The sequence below is a fragment of the Pan troglodytes genome, chromosome 1 (genome assembly GCF_028858775.2).
Source record: "Pan troglodytes isolate AG18354 chromosome 1, NHGRI_mPanTro3-v2.0_pri, whole genome shotgun sequence".
In the NCBI taxonomy this organism is placed as follows: Eukaryota; Metazoa; Chordata; class Mammalia; order Primates; family Hominidae; genus Pan; species Pan troglodytes.
Genome location: NC_072398.2, coordinates 144212365 through 144240337, shown reverse-complemented (window position 1 = coordinate 144240337; position 27973 = coordinate 144212365). Strand labels below are relative to the sequence as shown.

Sequence of the window (27973 nt, the reverse complement as noted above, 5' to 3'; positions counted from 1 at the left end):
ATGAAATGGGAACACAGCCAAGCTGTAAATACTGATTCCAGATTCCAAATACATTTCTAATAGGCTGTAACTTTTTACTCTGGCTCTTTTTTTGTTTTGTTTTGTTTTTTATTTGAGGCATAGTTTCGCTCTTGTTGCCCAGGCTGGAATGCAATTGCACGATCTTGGCTTACCGCAACCTCCGCCTCTCGGGTTCAGGCGATTCTCCTGCCTCAGCCTCCCGAGCAGCTGGGATTACAGGCATGCGCCACAACGCCCAGCTAATGTTTTTTTTTTTTTTTTGTATTTTTAGTAAAGACGAGGTTTCTCCATGTTGGTCAGGCTGGTCTCGAATTCCCAACCTCAGGTGATCCACCCGTGTCGGCCTTCCAAAGTGCTGGGATTATAGCCGTGAGCCACGAATGCGGGCAGATCACCTGAGGTCGAGTTACAGACCAGCCTGGCCAACATGGTGAAACCCCGTCTCAATACAAAAATTAGCCAGGCATGGGCCCGGCGTGGTGGCTCACGCCTGTAATCCCAGCACTTTGGGAGGCCAAGGCAGGTGGATCACGAGGTCAGGAGATCGAGACCATCCTGGCTAACACGGTGAAACCCCGTCTCTACTAAAAATACAAAAAATTAGCTGGCGTGGTGGCAGGCGCCTGTAGCGCGGCTACTCCGGAGGCTGAGGCAGGAGAATGGCGTGAACCTGGGAGGCGGAGCTTGCAGTGTGCCAAAATCGCGCCACTGCACTCCAGCCTGGGCGACAGTGTGACTCCGTCTAAAATAAATAAATAAATAAATAAATAAATAAATAAATGAAAAAATAAATAAATAAATTAGCCAGGCACGGTGGTGCATGCCTGTATTCCCAGCTACTTGGGAGACTAAGGTAGGAGGATTGTTTGAACCTGGGAGGCAGAGGTTGCAGTGAGCCGAGATCCCACCACTGCACTCCAGCCTGGACAACACAGCGAGGCTCCGTCTCAAAGAAACAAAACAAAACAAACAAAACTATTATTTCCTTTCTGACCTTGGTAATATATTGTTTACTCACTCTTGATTTCTGAGAAAATTCATTCAGGATATTGTCAAATGAGGTTTCAGAGTCTGAGCTTCTGCTCCTATGATCAATTTTACTATCATTAGAGTCTAGAATAGGACTTTCTAATAGACCTTTCTGAGATAAAGGAAATATTCTTCATCTGTTCTTTTTGGTATGGTGGTTACTGACCATCTGAAATGTAGCTAGTGTGTCTAAGGAACTGAATGTTTAATTTTATATAATTTTAAAAAATTAGGCTGGGCATGGTGGCTCATGCCTATAATTCCAGCACTTTGGGAGGCTGAGGCAGGCAGATCACCTGAGGTCGAGAGTTCGAGACCAGCCTGACCACCATGGAGAAACCCCGTCTCTACAAAAAATACAAAAAATTAGCTGGGCGTGGTGGTGCATGCCTGTAATCCCAGCTACTTGGGAGGCTGAGGTAGGAAAATCACTTGAACCCAGAAGGTGGAAGTTGTGGTGAGCCAAGATTGTGCCATCGCACTCCAGCCTGAACAACAGGAGTGAAACTCCGTCTCAAAAAAAAAAAAAAAATTATTTAAAACAGCCATGTTTGGCTAGTTGGTCACTCCAGGTCTAAAGTGTTATTTTATCTCTTTGCATTCATTTTCTGATCCATTTAATCATTAGAAGCGTTTCTCTCAATTTTCTTCTCGACCATTATGGGCAGAAAGCAAAAAATTCCAAATTCTCAAATGTGTTCAATGAAAGCTTAAAAAAAAAAAGACTACAGAAATGGTGTCATACTATGTGGGTCACACAATTAAAAAATCAAAGAATGATTCCCTGCTTTTTTTTTTTTTTGTATATTTAGTAGAGACGGGGTTTCACCATGCTAGTCAGGCTGGTCTCGAACGCCTGACCTCGTGATCTGCCTGCCTCGGCCTCCCAAAGTGGTGGGATTACAGGCGTGAGCCACCTTGCCCAGCCACCAATTTGGAGATTTCTAAAGAAAATCCAATCACTCTAATTTCCAGAAAATGTTCCTATGTCAATTTAATTATTTGTCACTAATAAAGGCAATTTTGTAAATAACACTCAGAGTGATCAAACAAACAGAAATGATTTAAAGACAGATTAAATGTTTCAGTTTTTCCCTTAGGACTGTTAGCAAGTCATTCACGCTGCCCCCTAGAAGAGCTAAGTTTTGCTATACACACTGCTCAGAAAGTCAAGGGATTTAGAGCTAACTTTAAGGAGTATTAAAAAGGAGTATTTTTTAAAAAAGTATTAAGGAGTATTAAAAAAAAAAAACCCCAAAACCCAAACCCACATCTGTCCTCCTCCTTGTTCTAGAAAGAGGGTATATGTGGAAATGGGGGGATAACAAGGAAGTATATGTTCTGAGGTTAAAGAAAAATGTTTGAATTATGTTATTTTCAAAATCACAAACACGTGAAAATATAAATGAAAAAAGAGACAAAATATACTCAGACAAAATATAATCCTGTTGATTAGAAATAAGTATATTTGAATTAGAACATACTCTAAATAACAATGTCATACCATATCCAGAAACATCAATATAGAGAATGGCAACAATAGACAACCTAATTCTCAACTGCGTTCAACAAAAGCTATTCGGTAATCAAAAAAGTATTTCTAAAACAGAAAATCGGCTGGGCATGGTGGCTCACGCCTGCAATGCCAGCACTCTGGGAGGCCAAGATGGGCAGATCACCCGAGGTCAGGAGTTCCAGACCAGCGTGGCCAACATGGTGAAACTCCATCTCTACCAAAATACACACACAAAAAAGTTAGCTGGGTGTGGTGGCGCATGCCTGTAATCCCAGCTACTCGGGAGGCTGAGGCAGGAGAATTGCTGGAACCTGGGAGGTGGAGGTTGCAGTGAGCCGAGATCACGCCACTGCACTCCAGCCTGGGAGACAAAGTGAGACTCCGTCTCGAAAAAAAACAAAAAAGAAAAGAAAATTTACTATTATATACATCTGGACTGCAAAATTGTGTCATCCCATTAGGACAATTTAGAAGCACTTGAAAACAGAGAAGGGCGACTTAAGAGAATGTAGGAAGACTGGAGGTACAAAATGAAGACAAGACAAACTAAAAAAATTATGACTTTTAGGAAAAGATGAGAACTTTTTATAAACGTTTGAATCCTATAAATTCATCAAGGGCATATAACAAATGGAAACACAGGCTTTTCACCAGATTCTCACTTGTCAAAAGTGGGGGCATCCCTTGAATTAGATAAATTTAATAAATCAGTGCATTCATTCCATAAATATTTCAATTCCTCTTAATACCAGGTGCAATGTTACATAGATTTTGGGTATATCAATGATTAAAAAACAAAAAACAGAACACAAACTTTGAGTTCTGAAGACTTCCTAGTTTGATAGAGGCAAAAGACCAGTATGCCAAATATAATCTTATGTAGGAGGTGTTATGGAACATAAAGAGAAAAGTAAAACACTGTTTAAACACCACCCAAAAACAATGCTGGAGCTAAATTTTGAATGAACTGGAATTTGCCACAAGAATTAGGAAGGAGCACAAGTTAGCAAGAATATTCAGTGTGTGCAAACACACAGAAGTCAGAGCTCAGAGAGTTGCACATAGTTTTGCATAAACTAGAGATGTGAATCTAGAAAAGAGAAACCATGTCATGGCGGGTCTTGTATTTGATTTTGTATGTGACAGAGAACATAAAGGATTTTAAGCAAGAGAGAGACACAATCAGATTTGTTTTATGAAAAGGGTCTCTTTTGGTTGTTGTGTTGAAGAGGTAATGAAGTAAGAAAAGGGAAAAGAGGCAGACTAGATAACAAGTACCTAATCCTTTTGGATAAAGATGTTAGGGTCCTGATTGAAAATACAGAAAAGAGAAAGGGACTATGAAGGTTATTACTGAGGGAGAAGAGACATAACATGGTGACTAACTGGATATAAAGTGTGAAAGATCAATCATGATTCTTGTGTTTCATGCTTATGCCTTTGCCTGATCATAATGCCATTTATAGAAACAGGGAAGATGGTATACTTTTAACAGAGAAGAGGATTAATACAGTTTTTGGACATGCTGTGTTTAAAGCCTTTATATTAAAAATGTGGACCACAGTCTGTAGGACTGTAAGAAATATAGACTCTCAGGACCCATCCCAAATTTATAGAATTATACTCTGTATTTTAAGAAGATCTCCAGGTGATTCTTATATGTATATTGGTTTAAGGTACCTATGAAATCATCTAAATGGAAATGTCCCATGGAAGTAAAAAAAAATAAGAAATACAATTTCTAACAAAACTTTATGTAAAGATATAGATTGGGAGTCATCAGATAAGTACTGTAATTGAAACTGAGGGAGTGGGACACCATTCGGTAGAGTCAGAAGAGAAGAAAATCTGAAGATAATAGACCCTGACTAACAACAACGTTTGAAGTGCAGGCAGTAGAAGAGATGCCAGAACAGAAGAGAAAGATATGTTGAAAGTAGCAGAAAGCTAGGAGATAATGAAGTCACACAAGTGAAGACAGTTTCAAAGGCTAGGGCCAAGTAAGATTTAGTAGTCAGGAGGTAAAACAGTAGAAAGAGAAGCCCTATTAGCGTACTTTGAAAAATGGCTAGAGGTCAATATTCAGAACATTGCATATGAGAAAGGCTGCGGTTATAATACATATTGACTTGAATGTTTTTTAAAGATGGCCAATATATGAGTATATAAATGTTTGATGGTTCATAATTGAAACTTATTATTAACCAAGGAGCAAATATAAGATACAATAACAATACCATTTAACATCTTCATTACTGGAATAGTGATTGTCATACAGTAAGCATCAATACATATTTATAGAATTATGGAATGATTTACTCTGTTTTTGGTGGTGCCAGACACATACTAAGTGACTTACATGTTATCTCATTAATCCTCAGAACAGCCCTATAAGGTAGATATTTAACCTATTATACCTCATCTGTAACCCATTTTATAAACAAGAAAATCAATGAAGATAATGCTAATGGATCAGTATTCTTTCCAGCAAAACTCCAATGAAGCACTGTAACCTTAAGCATGTCTACCAATCAATCATAGTTGGCATGAGAAGCAGGTTGAGTATCCTTAACTGAAATGCATGGGACCATAAATGTTTTATTTTTTAGATTTGGAAATACTTGCATATATAGAATGACATATCTTGGGGATAGGACCCAAATATAAACCTGAAGTTCACTTATGTTTCGTATGTACCTTATACATATAGCCTGAAGGTAATTTTATGCAGTATTTTTAAAGTTTCAGACTTTGGAGCATTCTAGATTTCAGATTTTTGAATTATGAGGATGCTCAATTTGTACTACATTATTTCAAAACTCCTTTTTGCGTCTGAACGTTTATGATTCTAATACAGAGGTTGCCAAACTGAGGCCCACGGGCCAAATCTGTCCTGCTTGCTTTTGTTAATAAAGTTCTACAGGAACACAGTGACGTGCATTCGTTTAAGAACTGTCTATGGCTGCTTCCATGCTATAATAGCAGAGTTCGATAGTTATGACAGAGCCCATGTTGCCTATAAAGCTGAAAACTTTTACTATCTAGTCCTTTATAGAAAGTTTGCCAAGCCCATACAAAATTAGGGACAAACCACATTACTTTCTGAGAGACAGCCACATTCTTAACACAGAAGACTCAAGAGAGAGAAAAAAAACATGATTACTTAGGATGTCACAAGTGAAGTGAAAGAATACTAGACAAAATCTACTATGAGAAATTATTATAGACAGCCTTCTATATTTAAACAACTAGAATAAGGAAAAAAAGGTATTTTAGAAGGCATATTTGGAATTGACTAAGAAATATGATCTGAGATTTTTTTTTTACACAACTGTGAGTGGTTTAATGTGGGTAAAACATACCAAAATTTAAATCCTTCCTCCTGAAATAATTTAACATTAATTTACTCTTGTTTCATGAAATGGTTAATTTAAATTAAGTGACCTTAAAAACTGACAATGTATTATAAGCTAGAGTATAATGAAGGTTATCATGATAATCCCAGAAGCTACTTGATGTTGAAGATAAAGAATATGAAGCAGTGGCTGGGTGTGGTGGCTCATGCCTGTCATCCCGGCATTGGGAGGCCAAGGCAGGCGGATCACCTGATGTCAGGAGTTCGAGACCAGCCTGGCCAACATGGCAAAACCCCGCCTCTACTAAAAATAAAAATAAATTAGCTGGGTGTGGTGGCGTGCGCCTGTAGTCCCAGCTACTCAGGAGACTGAGGCAGGAGAATCACTTGAACCTGGGAGGCAGAGGTTGCGGTGAGCTGAAATTGCGCCACGGCACTCCAGTGTGGGCGACAGTGAGACTCTGTCTCAAAAAAAAAGAGAGAAAAGAATATGAAGCAGTGATGACATGAAAGTTAGTTTGGTATTTGTAATTACTGTATAAATCAACAACTCTCCATGTTCTATTTCAGAATATCTTTAAGATGGAAATTCTGAGGGTGGGAATTTAATAATGGTTTTATCACAATTATAACAACTTTTCATGGGCTCAGAAAATACTGGTATTATACATAACAATATTAAATACAGTTACACATTATGGAATTAATAATTTTTAAGCAAGTAGATAAATATTTACACAAAGCATTAAAATTCAATTGTTTTCAAAAGGAAAAGACAGTATGATATATATACCCCAAGGTTCGATAATTTACATAAGAAATATATATTACTGTAGATAATAAAATCTGATATCATAACTAGGAGGGCTAATCACAGTATCTAAGCTACTCTTGATTCTCATGAAAATCTAAGTTATAAAATGTTGTTTTTAATAAAACAAGTAAGTATAAATAATCAATGCAGCTAAAAATCAATTGCTAAAACTTTCTAGAAATAAGAATGCTCACACTATCATTCAGAGAATGGATATAAAAAAGCCAAAACAACTGTGGTACAATTCTGAGTTTAAGTGTTTGAGGCAAAATAAATAAATAAATAAATCAGAGTAAGAAATTTTTTTCCCAAGCAAAAGTAAATATCTTCTTTGCTATATCAGAATGTGTTATTCTAACAAAGACTGTTTTTGATTAGATATGTATCTGCTTTGGGCCTCATTAAGTATCCCAAGTCAAACTACTATATTACATTTCTGTGCCAAATGATCAATATTTTATTATAAACAATTCTAGGTCAGCAATAAAAAGCATGTGCTAATACAGGCAATGTTATAAAATATTAAATCCAAAAAATTCTCTTGCCATTAACTAAATAAGGCAAGAAATCACGGGAATGTCAGCAAAAATCGAGGTAGAATGAGGTATATAAATGGAATACTTATGTATTTCGGTTAAAAAAAAAAAGAGAAAGCGTTATTACCTTCAGACAAGTTCAGTTTCATAAAACTGATTTTCAAAGTGACATGCAAGGACAGAAGACAAAAGCCTTAGTTCAAGCCTTTCTTGGCAATGCAAAGCTCCTCATTACTATTGGATGTCAACCCAAAGAATATACCTTCACAATTATCCTTTAACATGTTTACCCTTAAAATTCCCTGTGAAGATATATACATATGACTTTCTCTCTTTTGTATTTCAAATTCTTCGGCAATTAGTTCTTTCCTTGGTGATTTGTTATTTTGTACAGGTCTACTCTTAATGCAATTGTTCCACATAAATCAATTCACATTTAAAATAAACTACAGTGGTGTGCTACTTAAAGAAATTACACTTACATCTTGTAAAGGAAAGGCTCCTGCAAAATTCCGACCCGGCAAAGGAAAGGCTCTTCTTTTAAGAAAATAACCCCTTCATGTGTTGTATTTTAAATCTGAATTTCTTTTTTTTTTTTTGAGACAGAGTCCCATTCTGTCGCCCAGGCTGGAGTGCAGTGGCGTGATCTCGGCTCACTGCAACCTCTGCCTCCCAGGTTCAAGTGATTCTCCTGCCTCCGCCTCCCAAGTAGCTGGGATTATAGGCACCCGCCATCGCGCCCAGCTAATTTTTGTATTTTTAGTAGAGATGGGGTTTCAGCATCTTGGCCAGGCTGGTCTCGAACTCCTGACCTCGTGATCCACCCACCTTGGCCTCCCAAAGTGCTGGGATTACAGGCATGAGCTGAGTGTGACCCACAACGCCTGGCCTCTAAATTTCATATATTGTGTTTTTTTAAAGTAACATAGCATTCACCAATTACTTTAACAAACCACCTCCATGAAAACAAATTGGAAAAAAAAGCATATATTGTTAAGAAAGTATAATCCTAAAAATTCTTATTCCTGGGAATATATAGTGAAAACGATTCACATAAAATGTTGATTTTAAATGACTGAACAGTTTACTGGAGTAAATTTTATATACCTTGGACTTGAGGGAACCTTCCCAATTTTCATCCACAAACTTCAAGAATAGCTCCTGCATACAGCTACAAAAGGAAAAACAGGAATTTAAAAAACTGGTATAAATTAAAAATGTACTTATAAAATAAATATAAATTTTCACAGTATAAACATTACAGTTAGCAGATATATAGATCAAAGAAATGTCAAAGCTGGTTAGCCAGACAGGACCATGTAGTTCCAGTCTAATGGAAGAGAAGATGGAGGCCCAAGTATAATAAATGGTAGAGAAACTTCCAACCTACTTCAATTATTCTTAAACCTAGCCAAAAAGACCGAAGGAGATAAGGATATTTGACAATAAACTTTAAATAGGTAAGATGTCCTAGGAAGCTCTACAAAATATTAAAGGTTTCCTACCTTTTTTTTAGGGTGATAAACTGAATATGGTATATATCATCTATCCAAGATAGTTACTTAATAAAAATTCTTTCTGGTTGCTTTTAATATTAAGTGATCAAAGTTTTAAAATTAAAACAATCGTTACAGAAAGTACTATGTGGAGATATTATAAGAAAAGCAGTAAAATCTCTTATATAAAGAACTCAAATGCAAATATTTTCCTTTAATGAAATTTAGCTGAAATGGATTCAATGGTAAGTATCTCTTTCCTAGCTATAGAACCTGCACATTCTCTTTATAGTAAAAGCTCATTATAAAAAACTCAAATGCAAATATTTTATTGCAATGAATTCAGCTGAAATGGATTCAATGGTAAACATCACTTTTTTTGTAGTTGCAGAGCCTGACTATTCTTTTTATAGGGCAGGAATATACTTGGAAATGCTGTGACCATAAGAGAAGGCTGGCAATTTTAAGAACGTATCATATGCATTTCATTTCTTCTTGGTTTTTAGATTTGTTTTTTATGGAGGTTCAAGAAAGATGGACTTTACTTTTTCAGGTTCTAAAACAGCATTTACTTAATTAAAAACAACAACAACAACAACACATGCCCTATGCATGTTTATTTAAAATAGTTTGGAAAATACAGAAAGGCATAAAGTAGTGATTAAAAAACTACCTTAATGTGACCTAAAAAGACAATGATTCTTAACAGTTTGATGACTTTGGGCTGGATCAATTCTTACGTTTTTGGGGAGTCACTGACCCTTCTGAGAATCTGATAGAATTTTGCTTTAATGCAGGCTGTTCATGGACTCTGAAACCAATGACGGATTTCAGATTAAGAATTCTGATGATCTCTAAGGGTCACTGCAGCAATAAAACTTTAAGAATAGGTTAATTTGGCCAGGCATGGTGGCTCATGCCTGTAATTGCAGCTCTTAGGGAGGCTGAGGTGGGCGGATCACGAGGTCAAGAGATAGAGACCATCCTGGCCAACATGGTGAAACCCTGTCACTACTAAAAACACAAAAATTAGCTGGGCGTGGTGGCGCATGCCTGTAATCCCAGCTACTCGTGGGGCTGAGGCAGAAGAATCGCTTGAACCCGGGAGGCGGAGGTTGCAGTGAGCCGAAGGTTGCAGTGAGCCGAGATCACGCCACTGCACTCCAGCCTGGCAACAGAGCAAGACTCTGTCTCAAAAAAAAAAAAAAAAAAAAAAAAAAAGAAAGAAAGAATAGGTTAAATTAATTTTATGCAATAAGTTGCTTTTCAAAAAGATATGGCTAATCTTGGTTAGACAACTCCAGAAAAAAAATCTTGAAAAATATAAGGCCATATTACCAATAAGCTAATGAAGTGATGGTCAACATTACTAGAGATTAGGGAAATGCATATCAAAACCACAATGAGATCCCACTTCACATCACTGGGATAGCTATTATTAAAAAAAAAAAAAGAGATGAGGATATGGAGAAATTGGAACCCTTGTACACTGCTGTTGGGAATGAGAAGTGGTCCAGTGGCTATAGAAAATGGAATTGCAGTTTTTCAAAAAATTAAAAATAGAATTACCATATGATCTGCAATTCTACTTCTGGGTATATACTCAAAAGAAGTGAAAGCAAGGCCTCAAACAGATATTTATACACCCATGTTCACAGCAACATTATTCACAATAGCCAAAAGGTGGGAAAAAACTCATGTGTTCATTAACAGATGAATGGAAAAACAAAATATGGTATATACATACAACAGAGGATTATCCAGCTTTTAAAAGGAAGCAAATTCTGACTGGGTGCAGTGGCTCACGCCTGTAATTCCAGCACTTTGGGACGCTGAGGTGGGCGGATCATCTGAGGTCAGGAGTTCGAGACCAGCCTGGCCAACATGGTGAAACCCTGTCTCTACTAAAAAATACAAAAATTAGCTGGGTGTGGTGGCAGGCGCCTTAATCCCAGCTGCTTGGGAGGCAGAGGCAGGAGAATTGTTTGAACCCAGGAAGCGGAGGTTGCAGTGAGCTGAGATAAAGCCATTGCACTCAAACCTGGGGGACAAGAGCGAGACTTCTCTCAAAAAAAAAAAAAAAATTCGGACACATATTACAATATAAACGAATCTTATTACAACATTAATGACATCTTGCTAAGTAAAATAAGGCAGTCACCAAAGGACAAATGTTTAAATGAGGTAACTAAAGTAGTCAAAAATTCACAATGGTAGTTGTCAGTGGGGGCAAGGAATAGGGAGTTATTGTTTCATGGGTGTAAGTTTCAGTTTGGGAAGACTCCGGAGAAAGATGGTTAACACAGTTGTACAACAATGCGAATGTACTTAATGCCATAGCACTCTACACTTAAAAATGGTTAAAATAGTGAATTTTAGTGTACATTTTACACTAAATAGTGTATAGTGTACGTACACTAGTGTATAGTGTACGTACACTAGTGTATAGTGTACATACATAGTGTATAGTTAAAATAGTGAATAGTGTACATTTTACTACAATTAAAAGCATATAAGGCCATATTTAGATTTGGTTATTAGATTTATCTTTTGTTTATAAGCCTTTAGAAACTCTTGGTGGAGATTCCACTACCTTACCTAATAATATTTCTCTACACCACTGTTTCTTTATATCATGATACATGTGGGAAATGATAATGATTGTACGGAGCACTGCAGTAAAAGGATGAAGCAGCTTTTAAATGGGCAAGACTAGCCTGGGAGCCCTGCTTACCTCAGGCCGCACTTTGTTGTCTCAAGGGCTCAAGGACTCAGTATCTTACCACACCCATAACCCACTCATGGGAAGCTTGTCTCTGCACCACAAAATATCAACTGATTAACCAAAAATATTAGAAACATATCCTTTAATGAGCAGGCAGCTCAGATGTGACCTTTTTCAAAAAAACTTTTGTTGATTTCCTCGTCTCAGGTAAGGATTTTCCTAGTAAACTTTCACAGAACTTTGTTCTCATCATAATGTGCATCAAATAGCCTGTAACTTGACAGCAGACAGGAAACATCTTAATTTCCCCCAGAATCAGACACAAAGCTTCTCAATATAGGTGTGCTGAAGGGAGAGAACTATTCATATAACAAAATTAAATGCCTCTTTTTTCATGACAAAACTTCAAAAATATTTCAAGTTCCTTTGACAAAGTTTGTAGAGTAGTTCCAGTCCAGGGTAAACAAAAGAAAATGGATGGAACTCAAAGTTGCAGAACATTATTAAAAGTCAAACTCTAAAAGCATTAATCTGTGTTGTTAGCGGGCGCACATACACACACACACACACACACACACATACATATATATACACGCACACACATATATATATATGATTTGTGGTGTTCACTGGAAAATATTTGTTTTCCATGGTGAATAAATAACTTAACTACAGATTGTAGTAAATTTAAAATGCCATATAATCCTAAGTATCTTTGGCACTACATACAAATTCACACACAATGAAATATATGCTACTTATAAATAGTAGAAATTCTCTAGTGCATGAAGAAATGACAAATAAAGTTAATTCCCTGATTTAACCAAGTTCCAACCTCAGTATTTTTACTTTTTAAAGTGACTAGCATACAAAATTTTTAATCTTCAAACATTTAGGGAAAAATACCATTACAAGAGAAAAATCAAAGAAGAAAGTCATATAACTTCTAACAGCAAGTTGGTAGGCCTTTTTAAAAATACGAATTAGAGGAGTCTTACTCGTACAGACAATCTAACTCTAGCCCATTATTGTATTAGGACTAGGGAAATGTAAGAAATCATTAGGAAAATATGAGAACGATACACAAACTGCATCTTTTCCCTTTGGAGTCTCTATTTCCATGTAACTTATGACCGTCAGATTTTTCTAAACTTCTGATATGGTTCTCTGGGTGGGGGAAGTAGAAATATCTAACTACCTCAGCTCTATCACTAATGTGCCTTAGTTGTAACAGGATTTTAAAATATGCGAATTTCCCATTTAAAAAGGTGATTTTTATTCATTAGTCTTCGGATAAATTCCAGCTTTGTGGTTAGTTGATGTTTTCCCAGTTTAAATATTTTAAGTACTACAGGTACTACAGGTTCAGCATCCCAAATCTGAAAAAAATCTGAAATCCAAAACACTTCTAGTCCCAATAATTCCAGATAAGAGCTACTCAAACTGTACTGAGATTAGTAAGGGGTTAAGTGAGGTTTCACATGTAGAAAAAGGCCACACTATTTTTGTAGCTATCTTTGTTATAATTAAGGTCCAACTAGTCGCCACAAAAATGTTCAAAAAGCTGGTCTATGCTGTTTCTCACCAGATAGCTAGATTCCAGAATAAGTTCATTTATAATACTGAACAAAGGTGACACTTGAGAATTACACACATTTTCTGAATTTTTTTTAAAAGTGCAGTATTTGTTAACTCTTGTGCCATCATCATACCACTACCACCACCACCAGCACCATTACACATTTATAAACCTGTCCAAGTCAGAAATACTCTACTACTTTCCAATACGAAGCACTTAAAGTATTTTTGTTGGTAACAATAACCACGGCTCTAAAGAAACATGACCTTAAGAAAACCTTGATAAACTAATTATTTAAGTTGAGTCAAACTAAATATCAAATTTTCACACGGCATGGTATAGTAAAAAGAATCCAAGTTGTCAAATCAAAGTTGTATGTAGTCCAGTTCTGGCTCTGCCACTTACAAGCAGTATGCCCCCTTGGGTAAGTCATTCACTGAGCTTCAGTTTACTGTCTCAACAAAAGGGTTATTTACCTACCTTCCAGAATTGCTATAAGAAGTCACCAAAAAAAGCGAAAAGCCTGGATTTTTTAGATGCTCAATATATAACATCTTTTATTATAACATTAATACTTCCACAGTATTGGTTAAGTTCAAGTTGTGTACATGAGGCCATTATCATGTCTACTTAATAGAATTTTCAGTTCAGGGACTATTCAGGGATATTACTCATTGTTCGTCTGTAATGAAAATGGCCACTCCAAATTTTCTCAAGCTTTCAAATTCAAACTACCTTAGAGCAGAGTTCTCAACCCTGACAGTACACTAGAATCACCTGGAAATATTTTGAACATTACTGATCCCTAAAACCTACCCCAGATAAACTAAATTAGGATATCTAGGGGTGAGATCCATGCATCAGTATTTTTAATTACTACTCAAATGATTGTAATGGGCAGGCAGGGATGAGGAATACTGCCTTATACTATGTTATATTAATAGGGCAAAAATTGCAAAATGGTAAAACAGTAGGCTTTTTGTTCAACAGATTAACTGCATTAATCTGAAAAGGTAAACCATAAACATTGACTGAAGCAAGACAAATGTTACAGTACGTTTTTTTTTCCCCTTTCCTTATGAGGTACTGCTTGTAGCTATAGATTCTCATTTTGGAAACTATTTAAAATCGAAAGGTTAGTATTAAAGCAATTCCACAGTACCAACAGAAAAAAACTAAGATATTTTAAAAACGGTAATTAAACTTGGTTTTTATCCTCCTAAAGTGCTAGTTTTGTTTATATTAAAAGAAGTTTTTCAAACCAAGTTAATATAACCATTAGCATAATAATTATAAATGCTATGTAGCAATATGAAGAAAATGCTGTTAGTTGAACAAAAGCAAAAATTTTTACTGCTGAAGAGAATTCATATCTGAGGAATAACTGTATTTTATAGGTCTATTGAAGGTTTGCCTTTAAATAAAATGAAGGGATTTTAAAATAAGGAAGCATGGCTATAGTATGATAAAAGCTGAGCACTGTATTATTTAGATATTCCAATGAAAAATCAATTATGATACACTCAAATATAAATGAGTCACTTTTCCAAACACTAATAGTATCCAGTATAATTTTAAAAAATCAACTTTATTCCTTTCATACAGCAGAAAAATACATCACACAGAAACTATTTTTAGCAAAATTTGGTCAGCGAATTCTCAGGGAAAATATTATCACCTAAACCATGTTTAGTGATCTACTGGTGTTTTAAATTTGCTGTTCATCTTCAAGTCTTCCCCATACTTTCTGATTAATGACACTTTCATACTCACTTTGAGTGATGGCATTCTTGCTTAGAAACAATGGATGAATACTGAGGATTAGGGGAAAAAAAATCAGCGTTATAATTTTAACAAACAAAGCTGGCAAATATAATTCTCCAATACTATACCTGAGATTAAATTACTACTCATCTTGGAGTGCTTTTTACTAAATTCTGAAAAAATACAAAGCAATGAGTTTATGCCTAAGGAAACTCACTAAGTTTAAAACTTATTTTACTATACCATTAAAGTGTTATTCCTTTTTGTATCTTTAGTTTCTGCCTTGAAACTGAGAAGAAAAGTTATAAAACAAGCAAGTAACATCTACCTTGATTTAAACTAGGCTCTACAGATGCTAAGAATACATTGGAGGAATCTTTCCATAAAGATACAATGTTGAACTAAAAAGCTCAATGAAAATATACAAAAAAAACCCCTAAAAATGAAAATGATATCAATGCATTCTAGATTAGACCATTCTAACTATGAAACCTGAGAGAAAAAAGGATTAGGTTTCTTTCAATACTGTGATGACAAACAGGAGTTCTATATACACCTATAGAATTTACATATACACCTAAAACAAGGGGTAAGACTGTAATGATGAGACTCTCATTAGGAAAAAAAATACATCCCCAGTCCCCAACCCTATGTATACTTTAGCTACAAGTATGAATGATCCAGGGTCATCACTTGGGAACAATGCATTCAGTTCTGCCAATACTTAGGAAATATCACATGATGAAAAAAAAAAGTAACTTGAGGAAATAAGAATGTGACCACTATATTTTCTGAGATCCAATATCCAAAGAATTGGTAAAAATGACTCAAAGCGGCCAGGCGCGGTGGCTCACACTTGTAATCCCAGCACTTTGGGAGGCCGAGGTGGGCGGATCACCTGAGGTCAGGAGTTCCAGACCAGCCTGGCCAACATGGTGAAACCCTGTCTCCATAAAAATACAAAAATTAGCCAGGCATGATGGCGGGTGCCTGTAATCCCAGCTACTGGGCAGGCTGAGGTGGGAGAATCACTTGGACCCGGGAGGTGGAGGTTGCAGTGAGCTGAGATCACCCCACTACATTCCTCCAGCCTGGGCAACAGAGTGAGACTCCATCTCAAAAACAACAACAACAACAACAACAAAAAACCCAAAACAGACTCAAAGCTTGAATACCATAGTAAGTGTTTTTAAATGAAACCAACTAGCCCCTTGGTAATACTAAAAGTATTTTAGAAAATGGAAAACTGAAAATGAAGGTCCTAATAATATATGGAAGCAAGGATGCCTTTCAGAAGAAATCTTTTTTTTTTAACTTTTTGTAGAGATGGGGTCTTGCTATGTTGCCCAGGTTGGTCTCAAACTCCTGGACAAAGTGATCTTCCTGCCTTGTTCTCCCCAAGTGTTAGGATTACAGGTGTGAGCCACCGTGCCCTGGCAGAAGAAATAATTTCTTTGCATCACTGCTGATATTATCCCTCCAATACTGAACAACCACTATTTGTCATAAAAAGAATAGTTATGATCAACATATTTTTTTTTTTTTTGAGACGGAGTCTCACTCCTGTCGCGCAAGCTAGAGTGCAGTGGTGCGATCTCGGCTCACTGCAACCCCCACCTCCCAGGTTCAAGCGATTCTCCTTCCTCAGCCTCCCAAGTAGCTGGGATTACAGGCGTGCACCACCACGCCTGGCTAATTTTTGTATTTTTGCCATGTTGGCCAGGCTAGTCTTGAAATCCTGACCTCAGGTGATCCACCTGCCCTGGCCTCCCAAAGTGCTAGGATTACAGGCGTGCCTGGCCAGTTATGATCATCTTTAAGAAAGATTATAAATATCTGAAAACAATAAGAAACAAAGCTACTAAAACAAATTAAATTATGGTATCTCCCTATAGATAGTAATCACCTAATACATTTGAACTTTAAAAAGATACAAAAATAAAGCTATAATAATCCAAGAGTTTCAATATTATACAAAATTTAAGAGCAGCAATATAAAACTAGAAAAAAAAGAAACGAGGCCATTCCACACATTTAAAATTTTTGCTTTACTCTGTCAATATACTATTTTAGAATTCATTATGGCAGCCAAATAAAATTCATGGCCTTTTAAATTAAAACTTTTTTCTTCAAAAACGTTTTTCTTCAAAATAAATTTTTCTTCAAAAATAAAACTGTTGGCTGGGCGCGGTGGCTCAGGTCTGTAATCCCAGCATTTTGGGAGGCGGAGCTGAGTGGATCATGAGGTCAGGAGTTCAAGAAAAGCCTGGCCAAGATGGTGAAACCCTGTTTCTACTAAAAATATGAAAATCAGCTGGGTGTGGTGGCACATGCCTGTAATCCCAGCCACTGGGGAGGCTGAGACAGGAGAATCACTTGAACCTAGGAGGTGGAGGTAGTAGTGAGCTGAGATCGCATCACTGCACTCCAGTCTGGGCGACAGAGCAAGACTCCATCTCAAAAACAAACAAACAAAACAACAACAACAAAAAAACTATTTACAGCTAAGGGGTATGCTTTATTAAAAGTTATTCTGTTGCTGCCCCTTCTCCCATCCATTATTGCCTTAATGGGCCATCTTGTAACTAGCTGGTCTCTCTCCTGTGTTAGGGTTACCAGTTTCTCCAGTAAGAACACTGGGAAGCAACCCCACTTACCCCTTTTCTCTCCAATTCAGTCTAATAAATCCAAATAAATAAATTTATTGCCTAAACTGATTTCAAATCTGTCCCTTTTTCATTTTCACAGCCAATGTGTTGGTTTAAGCCCTTGTATCTTGCCTCTGGAAAACGGCAAATTATTTTTCTGGCATAAGTATTCCCCTCTGCCTTATCAACTACTGTTCACACCAACAAAAGTTATTAAAATACAAATCTGATACCAGTTTACTCTTTATAATCCTTTAATTTTGTCCCCTGCATATAGAATAAAGTTCAACTTCTTATGAAGGTATATAAGGCCCTCTATTATTTGGCCCCTGCTTACCTAATCATCATCTTCTCTCATCATAACCCAGCTATCTGATTTATCTTAGATGGCCATACTCTCATGCCTCTGTGCCTTTCCACTAACTTTCCCTTTTGCGAGAGAAAAGGCCTTCTCTCAACCATTTGCCTACTTACTATAAGCATTAACTCCTACATAAGCAAGTGGTGATATTTACCTGACCTGCCAAGTGGTTATGCCCTCCTTCTAAGAGCTTTCATTGCATACATGTATGTTTTGTTTATAGCACATATCTCATTGAATTCTTTTAAAAAAATCAATGCATGTGGACATAATAAAAAACAGTATAAAAGGGCTATAAAATAAGAAGTAAACATTTCCTCTGCCTTCTACCCTCCACTTAATAACTCTTTTTTTCTTTTTTAATTTGGAGACAGAGCTCGCTCTGTTACCCAAGCTGGAGTGAAGTGGTGTGACCATGGATCACTGTAGCCTCGACCTCCTAGGCTAGAGTGATCCTCCGGTAGCCTCAGCCTCCCAAATAGCTAGGACCACAGGTGTGTGTCATGACACCCAGCTTTTTTTTTTTTTTTTTTAATTTTTTGTAGAGATGGAGGTCTTGGTCTTGCCATTTTGCCCAGGCTGGTCTCAAACTCCTGGCCTCAAGTGATCCTCTCGCCTTCGTCTTCCAAAGTGTTGGGTGGGATTACAGGCGTGAGCCATCATGCCTGGCCTACGCATTAATATTTAAACTGTTTTTAGTTCTGTTGGTCACTTCCATAAAGATTAATATGGTTGTATCTATAGCTCATGAGATACCAACTTTAACAGCTCTATTAGTTCCCCTTTCCTTCCAACTTTTATTTAATTTAATTCTTTTAGTGGTTACCTTTGTAACATTAGATATTATATTTTCGTCCAACAAACAGAATATCATATCAACAGTATTCTGGCAGTCCAGTTTCCATGCCTATTTTTTCTTTCTTTCTTTTTTTTTTTTAGACGGAGTTTCATTCTTGTTGCCCAGGCTGGAGTGCAATGGCAAGATCTCAGCTCACTGCAACCTCTACCCCTGGGTTCAAGCGATTCTCCTGCTTCAGCCTCCCGAGTAGCTGAGGTTACAGGCATGTGCCACCACGCCTGGCTAATTTTGTATTTTTAGTAGAGATGGGGTTTCTCCATGTTGGTCAGGCTGGTCTCAAACTCCCGACCTCAGGTGATCCGCCTACCTCAGCCTCCCAAAGTGGTGGGATTACAGGTGTGAGTCACCACACCTGGCTTCCATGCCTATTTTTTCTACTCCTTGAAGACAAGGAGTCTTATTTTTCTTTGATCTTAACCCAGGAAGAAATATTTAGTGTATAAATGGAAAGTTTATTTTGATTCTGAGGTGGGTATGTCTAGGAAATGCAGTTGTAAGGCAGTTTGAATTACTTTGAGGGTTTATTTTTGTTCTGAGCATTGCAGTCTGCAAATGTGGCAGAAAGTTGTAATATGTTTAGATAGAATCTGATCCTAATTTGTAATTATGTAAAAGAACTGACTGTATTTATATTTCATATTAAAAGCAGATATAAAAAAATTTTAAATAATATTTTGGGTTCAATTAAATAACTTCATAAAATAAACTTAAAATTCTGTTATACAAATACATGAAACATATATTGATACTTAATTCACTCTATGATCTTAGGTAAGATCTCTATGCCTAAGACTCAACTACGAAATAAAGATAATAATGGAATTTACCGAGTTGTTGTGAGGTTCTACAAATTCATTTAAAGTGGTTGGAACAGTACCTTCAGATAACAACTTAATGAATGTTAGTGGTTATTATTAAATAAACACTTAGTTATTATTTAGTTTTTTTTTTTCTTGAGATGAAGTCTCGCTCTGTTGCCCAGGCTGGAGTGCAGTGGCGTGATCTCGGTTCAATGCAACCTCTGCCTCCCAGGTTCAAGCGATTCTCCTGCCTCAGCCTCTGGAGTAGCTGAGATTACAGGAGCCCACCACCATGCCCAGTTAATTTTTTTTGTATTTTTAGTAGAGACGAGGTTTCACCATGTTAGCCAGGATGGTCTCGATCTCCTGACCGCATGATCCACCCCCCTGCACGTGGCCTCCCAAAGTGCTGGGATTACAGGTGTGAGCCACCGCCCCCGGCCTATGTTATTATTTAGTATTACTGCTACTCAGGAGTCTTAGCGATTCTTACATTGAATGTGAACTGTTGCCAAACATTATTCATATGTTTTAAAAAACCTTCTTTGTGAATAATGCTTTTATATTATAATTAGAATATGTTAAAGACATTTAGATTTTTGCTTTGAAGATACCAGTCCATGTACTGATGCTTACAGACACACGACAAAAGTGAAGCTATTTTAAGCAACTGTGAAATTTCTTTAGTGACTACAATTTCACGCACAGTTAGCTTAACCTCCATTTCATCCTTCTATGTTTTACACATCAGTAGCATTCTCTTTCTGACAGCCTGAAGCTTAAAAGTTGCCATTGTCTTGAATAATGCTGTTTAAGCTGACTTATGAGTAACTGCAACTGGCTACACAATAGCCACGCAAACTGAAAACAACTAAATGTTTTGATGCTCTTTTACCGAATTAAGAAAAATTACATGATTTATATAAAATATTATCTGGCTGGGCCTTAAATAAAGCCCAATTTGGGAACATATTCTTGAAAAACACCAAGTGACAGGAGCCATTAAAGTCTGTGGTAAACTGAGAAATAAGGATTTGGTAATTTTAAATAAAAACTAGTAACGAAATTCTATTATTAATATTGTTAAGTACAAATGGCAAAAGGGGCCTTCAGAAAGCCAGCCCAGTGTTTTATATTGAACTCATTCAACTTCTTAAAGTAACTCTGAAGCAGGTCTTACTATTAACATTTTCAAAATAAAAGGTAAAATAGCACAGAGGTTTAAAAACCTGGGGGCTCTAGAATCAAATAGACCTGAGATAAAACCAGGTTTTGGCATCTAATCGCCAGCTAACGGTAGGCAGATTATACCCTAGTTTCCTCTTCTATTAAATAGGGATAATAGTATTTACATTATAGGGTTGTTGTGAGGATTAAATAGATAATGTAGGTAAAACACTTAGCGTATAACCAGTGTAAAATAAACACTAATGTAAGGTAATGTAATTATGACAAAATTGAAGATCCTGGAGTAATTTGCTAGCTCAATCACAAAGTCAGTAAGAAGCTGAGATGAAAATTAAACTCTCGGCTAGGATATGGTGGCTCACGCCTGTAATCCCAGCACTTTGGGAGGCCAAGGTGGGCGGATCACGAAGTCAGGAGATGGAGACCACCCTGGCCAACATGGTGAAACCCCATCTCTACTAAAATACAAAAAAAAAAAAAAAAAAATAGCCGGGCGTGGTGGCGCACACCGGTAGTCCCAGCTACTCAGGAGGCTGAGGCTGGGGAATTGCTTGAAACCGGGAGGCAGAGGTTGCAGTAAGCCAAGATTGCACCACTGTACTCCAGCCTGGTGACAGAGCAAGACTCTGTCTCATAAATAAATAAATAAACAAACAAATAAATAAATAGAAAATTAAACTCTCTCAACAATTCTTATAAAAAGAGAGAAGAGATAAGCTTCTAATGAGGTATACATGTTAATTAATATTACTTCTGTACTGTCTCTGGCCTGTTGGAGTGCATGCAAATATCAAGGCAGAGTGTAATACATATAAAAAAATGATAATGCTACTATATAAAGCAGGTGACTTAAATTAGTCTAGTTCCAACTAGGAAATGGGAGTGGGAAGTGGAGGGCATCCAATTACATTCATAAATTTATGTTATACACTGCTTAGGTCCACTTATTCAATTCTAGTATAATAAGATTAATATCGAAGATAAGTATTTTTATTATTTTCCTATTATCTGGAAAGTAGATCTTTAAGTGAAAACAAAAGGCTTTTATCAAATCCCTGACCTGTTGAATTATTTGCCAGAAAAAGTAATGGCATGATTTGGTGATCTGCAGCCTACGCTTCTACTGGTATTTTGTGAAGGGGACCAAGATGTTCTAAAACTCAGATAAATCTCTTCTCAACCTGGAGGTTTTTTTTTTTTTTTTTTAAATATTACTTTTAAGCTTTTCTCTTCCCAATTTTTCTTAAGCCTTTGAAATCTGTTACCAGGTGATAGGTTACACATATAAATAAGAGAAGAATATTAGTAGAAAAATTTGAAATAATTGCGATTCGTTTGATAGCTTGCTTTGTTTTTTTATGAAATAATTATTTTTATATTACAAACATATAGCTCAATTTATTTTCTGCTATAATGTTACTTCTAATTTTAAAAATATCATGGTTTCCTCCTGATCTGTCATCTGAATAGTAAAAACCAATAAATAATATATTTTATTCTAAACTGACTTTAAAATATGAGTCTCCTTCAATTTTCTGACTAGGTTTGTCATAGAAAATTGAGCTCTACCTTGACAACTGGGTGTGTTGGCTTATGCTTGTAATCCCAGTGACTTGGGAGGCCCAGGGAGAGGATAGCTTGAGGCCAGGAGTTCAAGACCAGTTTGGGCAACATGGTGAGACCCTGTCTCTACAAAAATAGAAAATTAGCTGGGGGTGATGACGCATGTCAATAATCCCAGCTACCTGGGAGGCTGAGGCAGGAGCATCACCTGAGCCCTGGAGTTGGAGGCTGCTGTGAGCTATGACTGCACCACTACATTCCAGCTTGGGTGACAGAGGGAAACCCTATCTCTAAAACAACAACAACAACAACAACAACAACAAACAAACAAAAAACCAAAGAAAATTAAGCTCCACTTTAACATTGGTCTTGAGACATTTTTTATTAGCACAACCTTTTTTCCTCCAAATGCAATCTTTCATACATTTTCAAGTGATCAAAACGGCACACATTTATAAAGTGGAAAATTTGTAGTATTTTCCTTTTTAAAATGTGTCAGTTGAAAGAACTTAAAAATCTGAAAGTAGGATTGTGTTTGACATAATTTATTTCTGTATTATGTTTCATACAAGTAGTTATAAATAGTAAAAATTTTCATACTAATTCTGGAAGAATATATTTCCTCTTGATTCGACTAATCCAGGAACTTGAAAGTGGAATAACAGAAAATATTCCTCCAAATTTTATCACTGGCAAATCTGATAGTTTATATTTCATATCTATTTTCTTTTACCCTACTTTGTCAATAGCAATTATTATCATGCTATTCTGAGTTCTCCAAATTTTCTGTTCTTTCTGGCTTTTATCATCAGCAAACCAGATTACTACTACTACTATTACTGCTGCTGCTGTCATCGCCACCTGCAGCAAGTATTTACCTACTACTTGTTATATGCTAGACACAATTTTAAGCAGTGTATGCATATTAACTTATTTAATCCTCATAATCACTCTATGAGACAGGAACTATAATTATCCCCAATTTATAGTTATAAAAACAGACACACAGTAATCAGGTAATTTGTCCAAGAACACTCGCTGAGTAGCAGAGAATATCTGAATCTAGGCAGTCTGGTTCTATAGTCTATCTTAACCATTAGTCTAAATTTCTTTGTTTTTAATCAAAACTGAACAATAAATTAGGCTGAAATAATTTGTTTATTATTTCACACAGATAAGTAATTCAGCTAAGTGAATTCTTATCTCCAGAGGTGCTCTGGTTTGGTACCAGCTTGACCTTCAGAATAGTAGTTCAGAAATAAGGCAAGTGTAAATGCAAAAGACTAAAAATGCTAAAACCAATTATATCAAAATATTTTGAAGGAGGAAGAAAGAAACTACAAGGACCTTGGGAAACCAAGATCTAAAAAAGAAAAGGTACTAACTAAAGAAATAGTATTTCTGGATATAGGCCAGGCACGGTGGCTCACGCCTGTAATCCCAGCACTTTGGGAGGCCGAGGGGAGTGGAACACCTGAGGTCAGTAGTTTGAGACCAGCCTGTCCAACATGGTGAAACCCCGTCTCTACTAAAAATACAAAAACTAGCCGGGTGTGTTGGCAGGTGCCTGGAATCCCAGCTGCTTGCGAGGCTGAGGCAGGAGAATTGCTTGAACCTGCAGGAGAACTGCTTGAACCTGGGAGGTTGCAGTGAGCTGAGATCCTGCCATTGCACTGCAGCCTGGGCAACAAGAGCAAAACTTTGTCTCAAAACAAAGAGGGGGGAGGGGGAGGGGCGGATATAGTTAGGGAAAAAAAAGTTCTAAAATAACATCTGAAAGCAGCTGAAATCATTATTAAGAACCTTGATTAAGGAAATAATGAAAAAAAGCATCCAGCAGCCATAAGCAAGTTCAAGTGCACAGAATTTGCAAGATTATAAAAAGATGAGAAAAATAACCCACTTATTTAACCCACTAAAATACTACACTTAATCTTATACATCTTAGAAAATAGTGAATAGTTCAAAAATTCTAACAAAAAAAATATTTATATGTATCCCAAGAAAATCCCAGGAAACAATTTTAATCTGATGGTCATGTACACTTTGAAAAAATACCTATTAAGGTGAGTGGTCAAATTGGAATCACTAAAAAGTTGTGCTAAATAATTAACATTATCTCTTTTTAGATAGATTTGGGATGCTTATGGCATCCTTGTAAGTAAAATGTAGAAATGGGAGATCTATATTTGTAGTTAGATAATTATAACCAAAGAGTGTTACCAATGGCTAACTGCCAACATGGAGACAAGTTTCCTTATTCTTTCAGTTTTTAAAAATATATTTCAGGATATAAGTGAAATATATGAAAAAGATATTTATCAAGTAGCTATAAAGTTATGTATATTTTCAACATAGCTTTTAAAAAAATCACCTTTTCCAACTTGTTCTTAGTAAAAACAGCCTTATTCAAGGGCAAGAACTTATGAAATACTGTGTGCTAAAGGCTGGAGATTCATAAACATTTAAAAAAAAATCAAAGAGCAGGCCGGGCACGGTGGCTCACGCCTGTAATTCTAGCACTTTGGGAGGCCGAGTTGGGTGGATCACCTGAGGTCAGGAGTTTGAGACCAGCCTGGCCAACATGATGAAACCCTGTCTCTACTAAAAATACAAAAAATTAGCTGGGCGTGGTGGCTGGTGGGAGGCTGAGGCAGGAGAATCTCTTGAACCCAGAGGGTGGAGGTTGCAGTGAGCCGAGATGGCACCATTGCACTCCAGCCTGGGCAACAAGAGTGAAACTCCGTCTTGGTGGTGGGGTGGAAAAAAATCCAACAGCATTATTTCTTGGGAGAGAAAGAAAAGCAAAACAATAGATATAATATAGTATAAATCAAAGTATCCCTAAGTGCTTTGGGAATACAAAAGTGTAGCTAACATAACCTGGGAGTGATACTGGTGGTGTGTAAGGTTGGGGAGAAGTCTAAGAAGATGGGAAGCTGAGCTAAATCTTCTAAATCATCTAAAGTAGAAGTGGTTTACTCTAGTAATTGAGGAATAAAGATATAAAATATCTAGGGGACTGCTTACCTAGTACCTAGCTCTGCTCTTTACCTGAGAACTGCTTCATCTGTCTGCTTTCCAATACACCATTCTACACAGCTACTATGCAGCTAACAGGTTCTTGCATTATTCCACAACCCTAGCTAATAAGTGGTTAGTGATCCAACTAGGACAAACAACCATCCTTGTCAAAAATTTCAAAAAAATTTTTTGAAAGCCAGTCAGTAGTGAGACAAAGAATATGCAAAAGCAAAAAAGAGGCTGCAAGAGCCTGTCAGTCTCCGATTTTTAGCTGCTCCTTCCTCCCAGGTTGCTGCTCAACTGTGGAGTCCATGAGTCAAAAGATTAACTACTTTCCTTAAACCAGCTAAAATGGTTGGACAAGGAAGTTCATATACAAGATCAATGGGAAGAGTTATACTCAACTGGACTGGGTATCTTTACCCTTCTAAAGATTCAATATATAAAGCTGAAGTCACTTATATTCCTTAGTAAATACTAACTGTACAAAAACAGTACTAAAATTTAAGTACGTTTTGTTTCATTAGTTTACATTTTCTTCAAGCTACAAATTAGTTATGATTTTTACAATAAGTCAACATCCTTACCAATAATGTCTGTAAATTATACCCGGGTTGTGAGCAAAGCCATTTAAAACAGTAGTAAAATAACTGATCAAAAATCTTATTCTAGCTTGTATTTGAGACGCTGAGTAGGTCTTTTATGATCAAAACTGGAAGGGAGGGAGACCAAATAAAAATAGTGGAATATCAATCAGCAGAATGACAAGGGGTTTCAAAGACATTTTCTGCTTTTTTGGGAATAATTTCTAACAAAAATTTTATGCTTCCGGCTACCAAAGGCTAAATTCAGTTTGTTGAAAAAGTGACCATTACTAAAAATGAGTCTCATCCTTAGATAGACCTATATAAAGCATCCAACTAATTAAGAACCAAAAATGAATGTCCTGGTAACATTTTTTTATTATGTACAAATAGCTAAAGCATTCTACATAAACTCTGACTTTCTCCTCTTCTTTTTTTTTGAGACAGAATCTTGCTCTGTCGCCCAGGTTGGAGTGCAGTGGTGCGATCTCGGCTCACAGCAACCTCTGCTTCACGGGTTCAAGCGATTCTCCTGCCTCAGCCTCCCAAGTAGCTGGGACTACAGGTGTGTGCCACCACACCCAGCTAATTTTTTGTATTTTTAGTAGAGATGGGGTTTCACCATATTAGCCAGGATGGTCTCAATCTCCTGACCTCGTGATCTGCCCGCCTTGGCCTCCCAAAGTGCTGGGATTACAGGGGTGAGCCACCATACCCGAGCTGATTTTTAAAGAATTTATACTCACGATGATTCCACACACACAGAGCTATGTTTAAATATATGTATCTTTTTTGAGACAGGGTCTCTCTCTGCTGCTCAGGCTGGAGTGCAGTGGCATGATCTCAGCTCACTGCAACCTCTGCCTCCCAGGCTCAAGCTATCCCTCCACCTCAGGCTCCTGAGTAGCTGGTAATATAGGTGTATACCACCACACTTGGCTAATTTTTGTATTTTTTGTAGAGACGGGGTTTCACCACGTTGCCCAGACTTAAATATTTTTAATGTAAGGCACTAGTCTACATATTAGACTTTTACTTTTATTGACAACTAAATTAAACTGTGATTTTAAATTAAGCCTTAAGCCAGAGTTGAGTGACACAGAAAAGTATATTATATATATTGTGTTATCCATGATCATGTACCAAAAATCCAGAGAACAATATTGCATAGATTAAATCTAGCACTATTTCTATACTTGCATGTGGTTTGCATCTAAATGGGAGGATTGCCCAACATACCATACTTTTATATTTCCAGTAATATTTTTAAGTGTTTTTTGCTATGTTTTGGTTTCACTAGTCTGACTAAAAAAAAAAAAAAAAAAATTCACCAGTTTTGTGCAAAGAGTGCTAGTCAATGCTAATAAAAAGTACATCTTAGAGATTAGGGGCTAGGAGCAAAGTTAAAAACACTGGATTCAGTGTAAAAGATGCATTAAGACAGGCTTACTTGTACTTAGATACGATAATCACTCCAGCTTGTAATTAGCTGGGCATATATTAATTGGCAGATCTACTTTTACTGCTGAGCTGCAACTGCTGAAATGTGTCAAGATACAACATATAGCTCCATTAATAATGAAAACTGAATAGGAATATAATTAATTTTAGAAGTTTGTGGTGCAAGTTTGGTTCTACTAAAACTATACCAAAAAACTGGGGTATTATGAAGAACTACTAAGAAAAGGCAGTAAGTAAAAATAGCTTTTACATGCATTTGGTTTACAGTTTTGGCAGATCTGTTGTCAAATAGCAGACCTCTCAATTTACCCTAATCACAAGGGGGTGTGTGTGGTAAACACTGTTTATTATAAAATGCCCCTTGTTCTTCAGTCCTTCTGAGTTTGGTGTTTCAGTGAAAAAGGATGTTGGTTGAGTAGTAGTACAGCCCATAGAACAGCTTAAAGATAAGAAGAGGATGGCTCATACAGATTTATTCAGCAATTTGTCCCATGTGAATACCTCAGCAAAAAGAACAGAGGGGCAGCAAAAGGTCTACTAAACTAGTTAAGTTGTATGTCTTAAATCTATTTAAAATCAAGTTTTAAAAACTTGTTTAGATTTTATTTACATGCAAGAAAAAGAATAACTTACATGTAAAGAAATCTTCT

At 36.7% G+C, this 27973-nt stretch overlaps 1 protein-coding gene across 1 annotated transcript in view; it reads right to left on the bottom strand.

The window, feature by feature from the left end:
* The window catches only part of SELENOF (selenoprotein F), a 49965-nt gene that overhangs the window by 9783 nt on the left and 12209 nt on the right, over positions 1-27973 (bottom strand). The window contains 1 exon segment of the mRNA NM_001145843.2: positions 8379-8442. Within this exon segment, the coding sequence (NP_001139315.1) occupies positions 8379-8442 (64 nt within the window).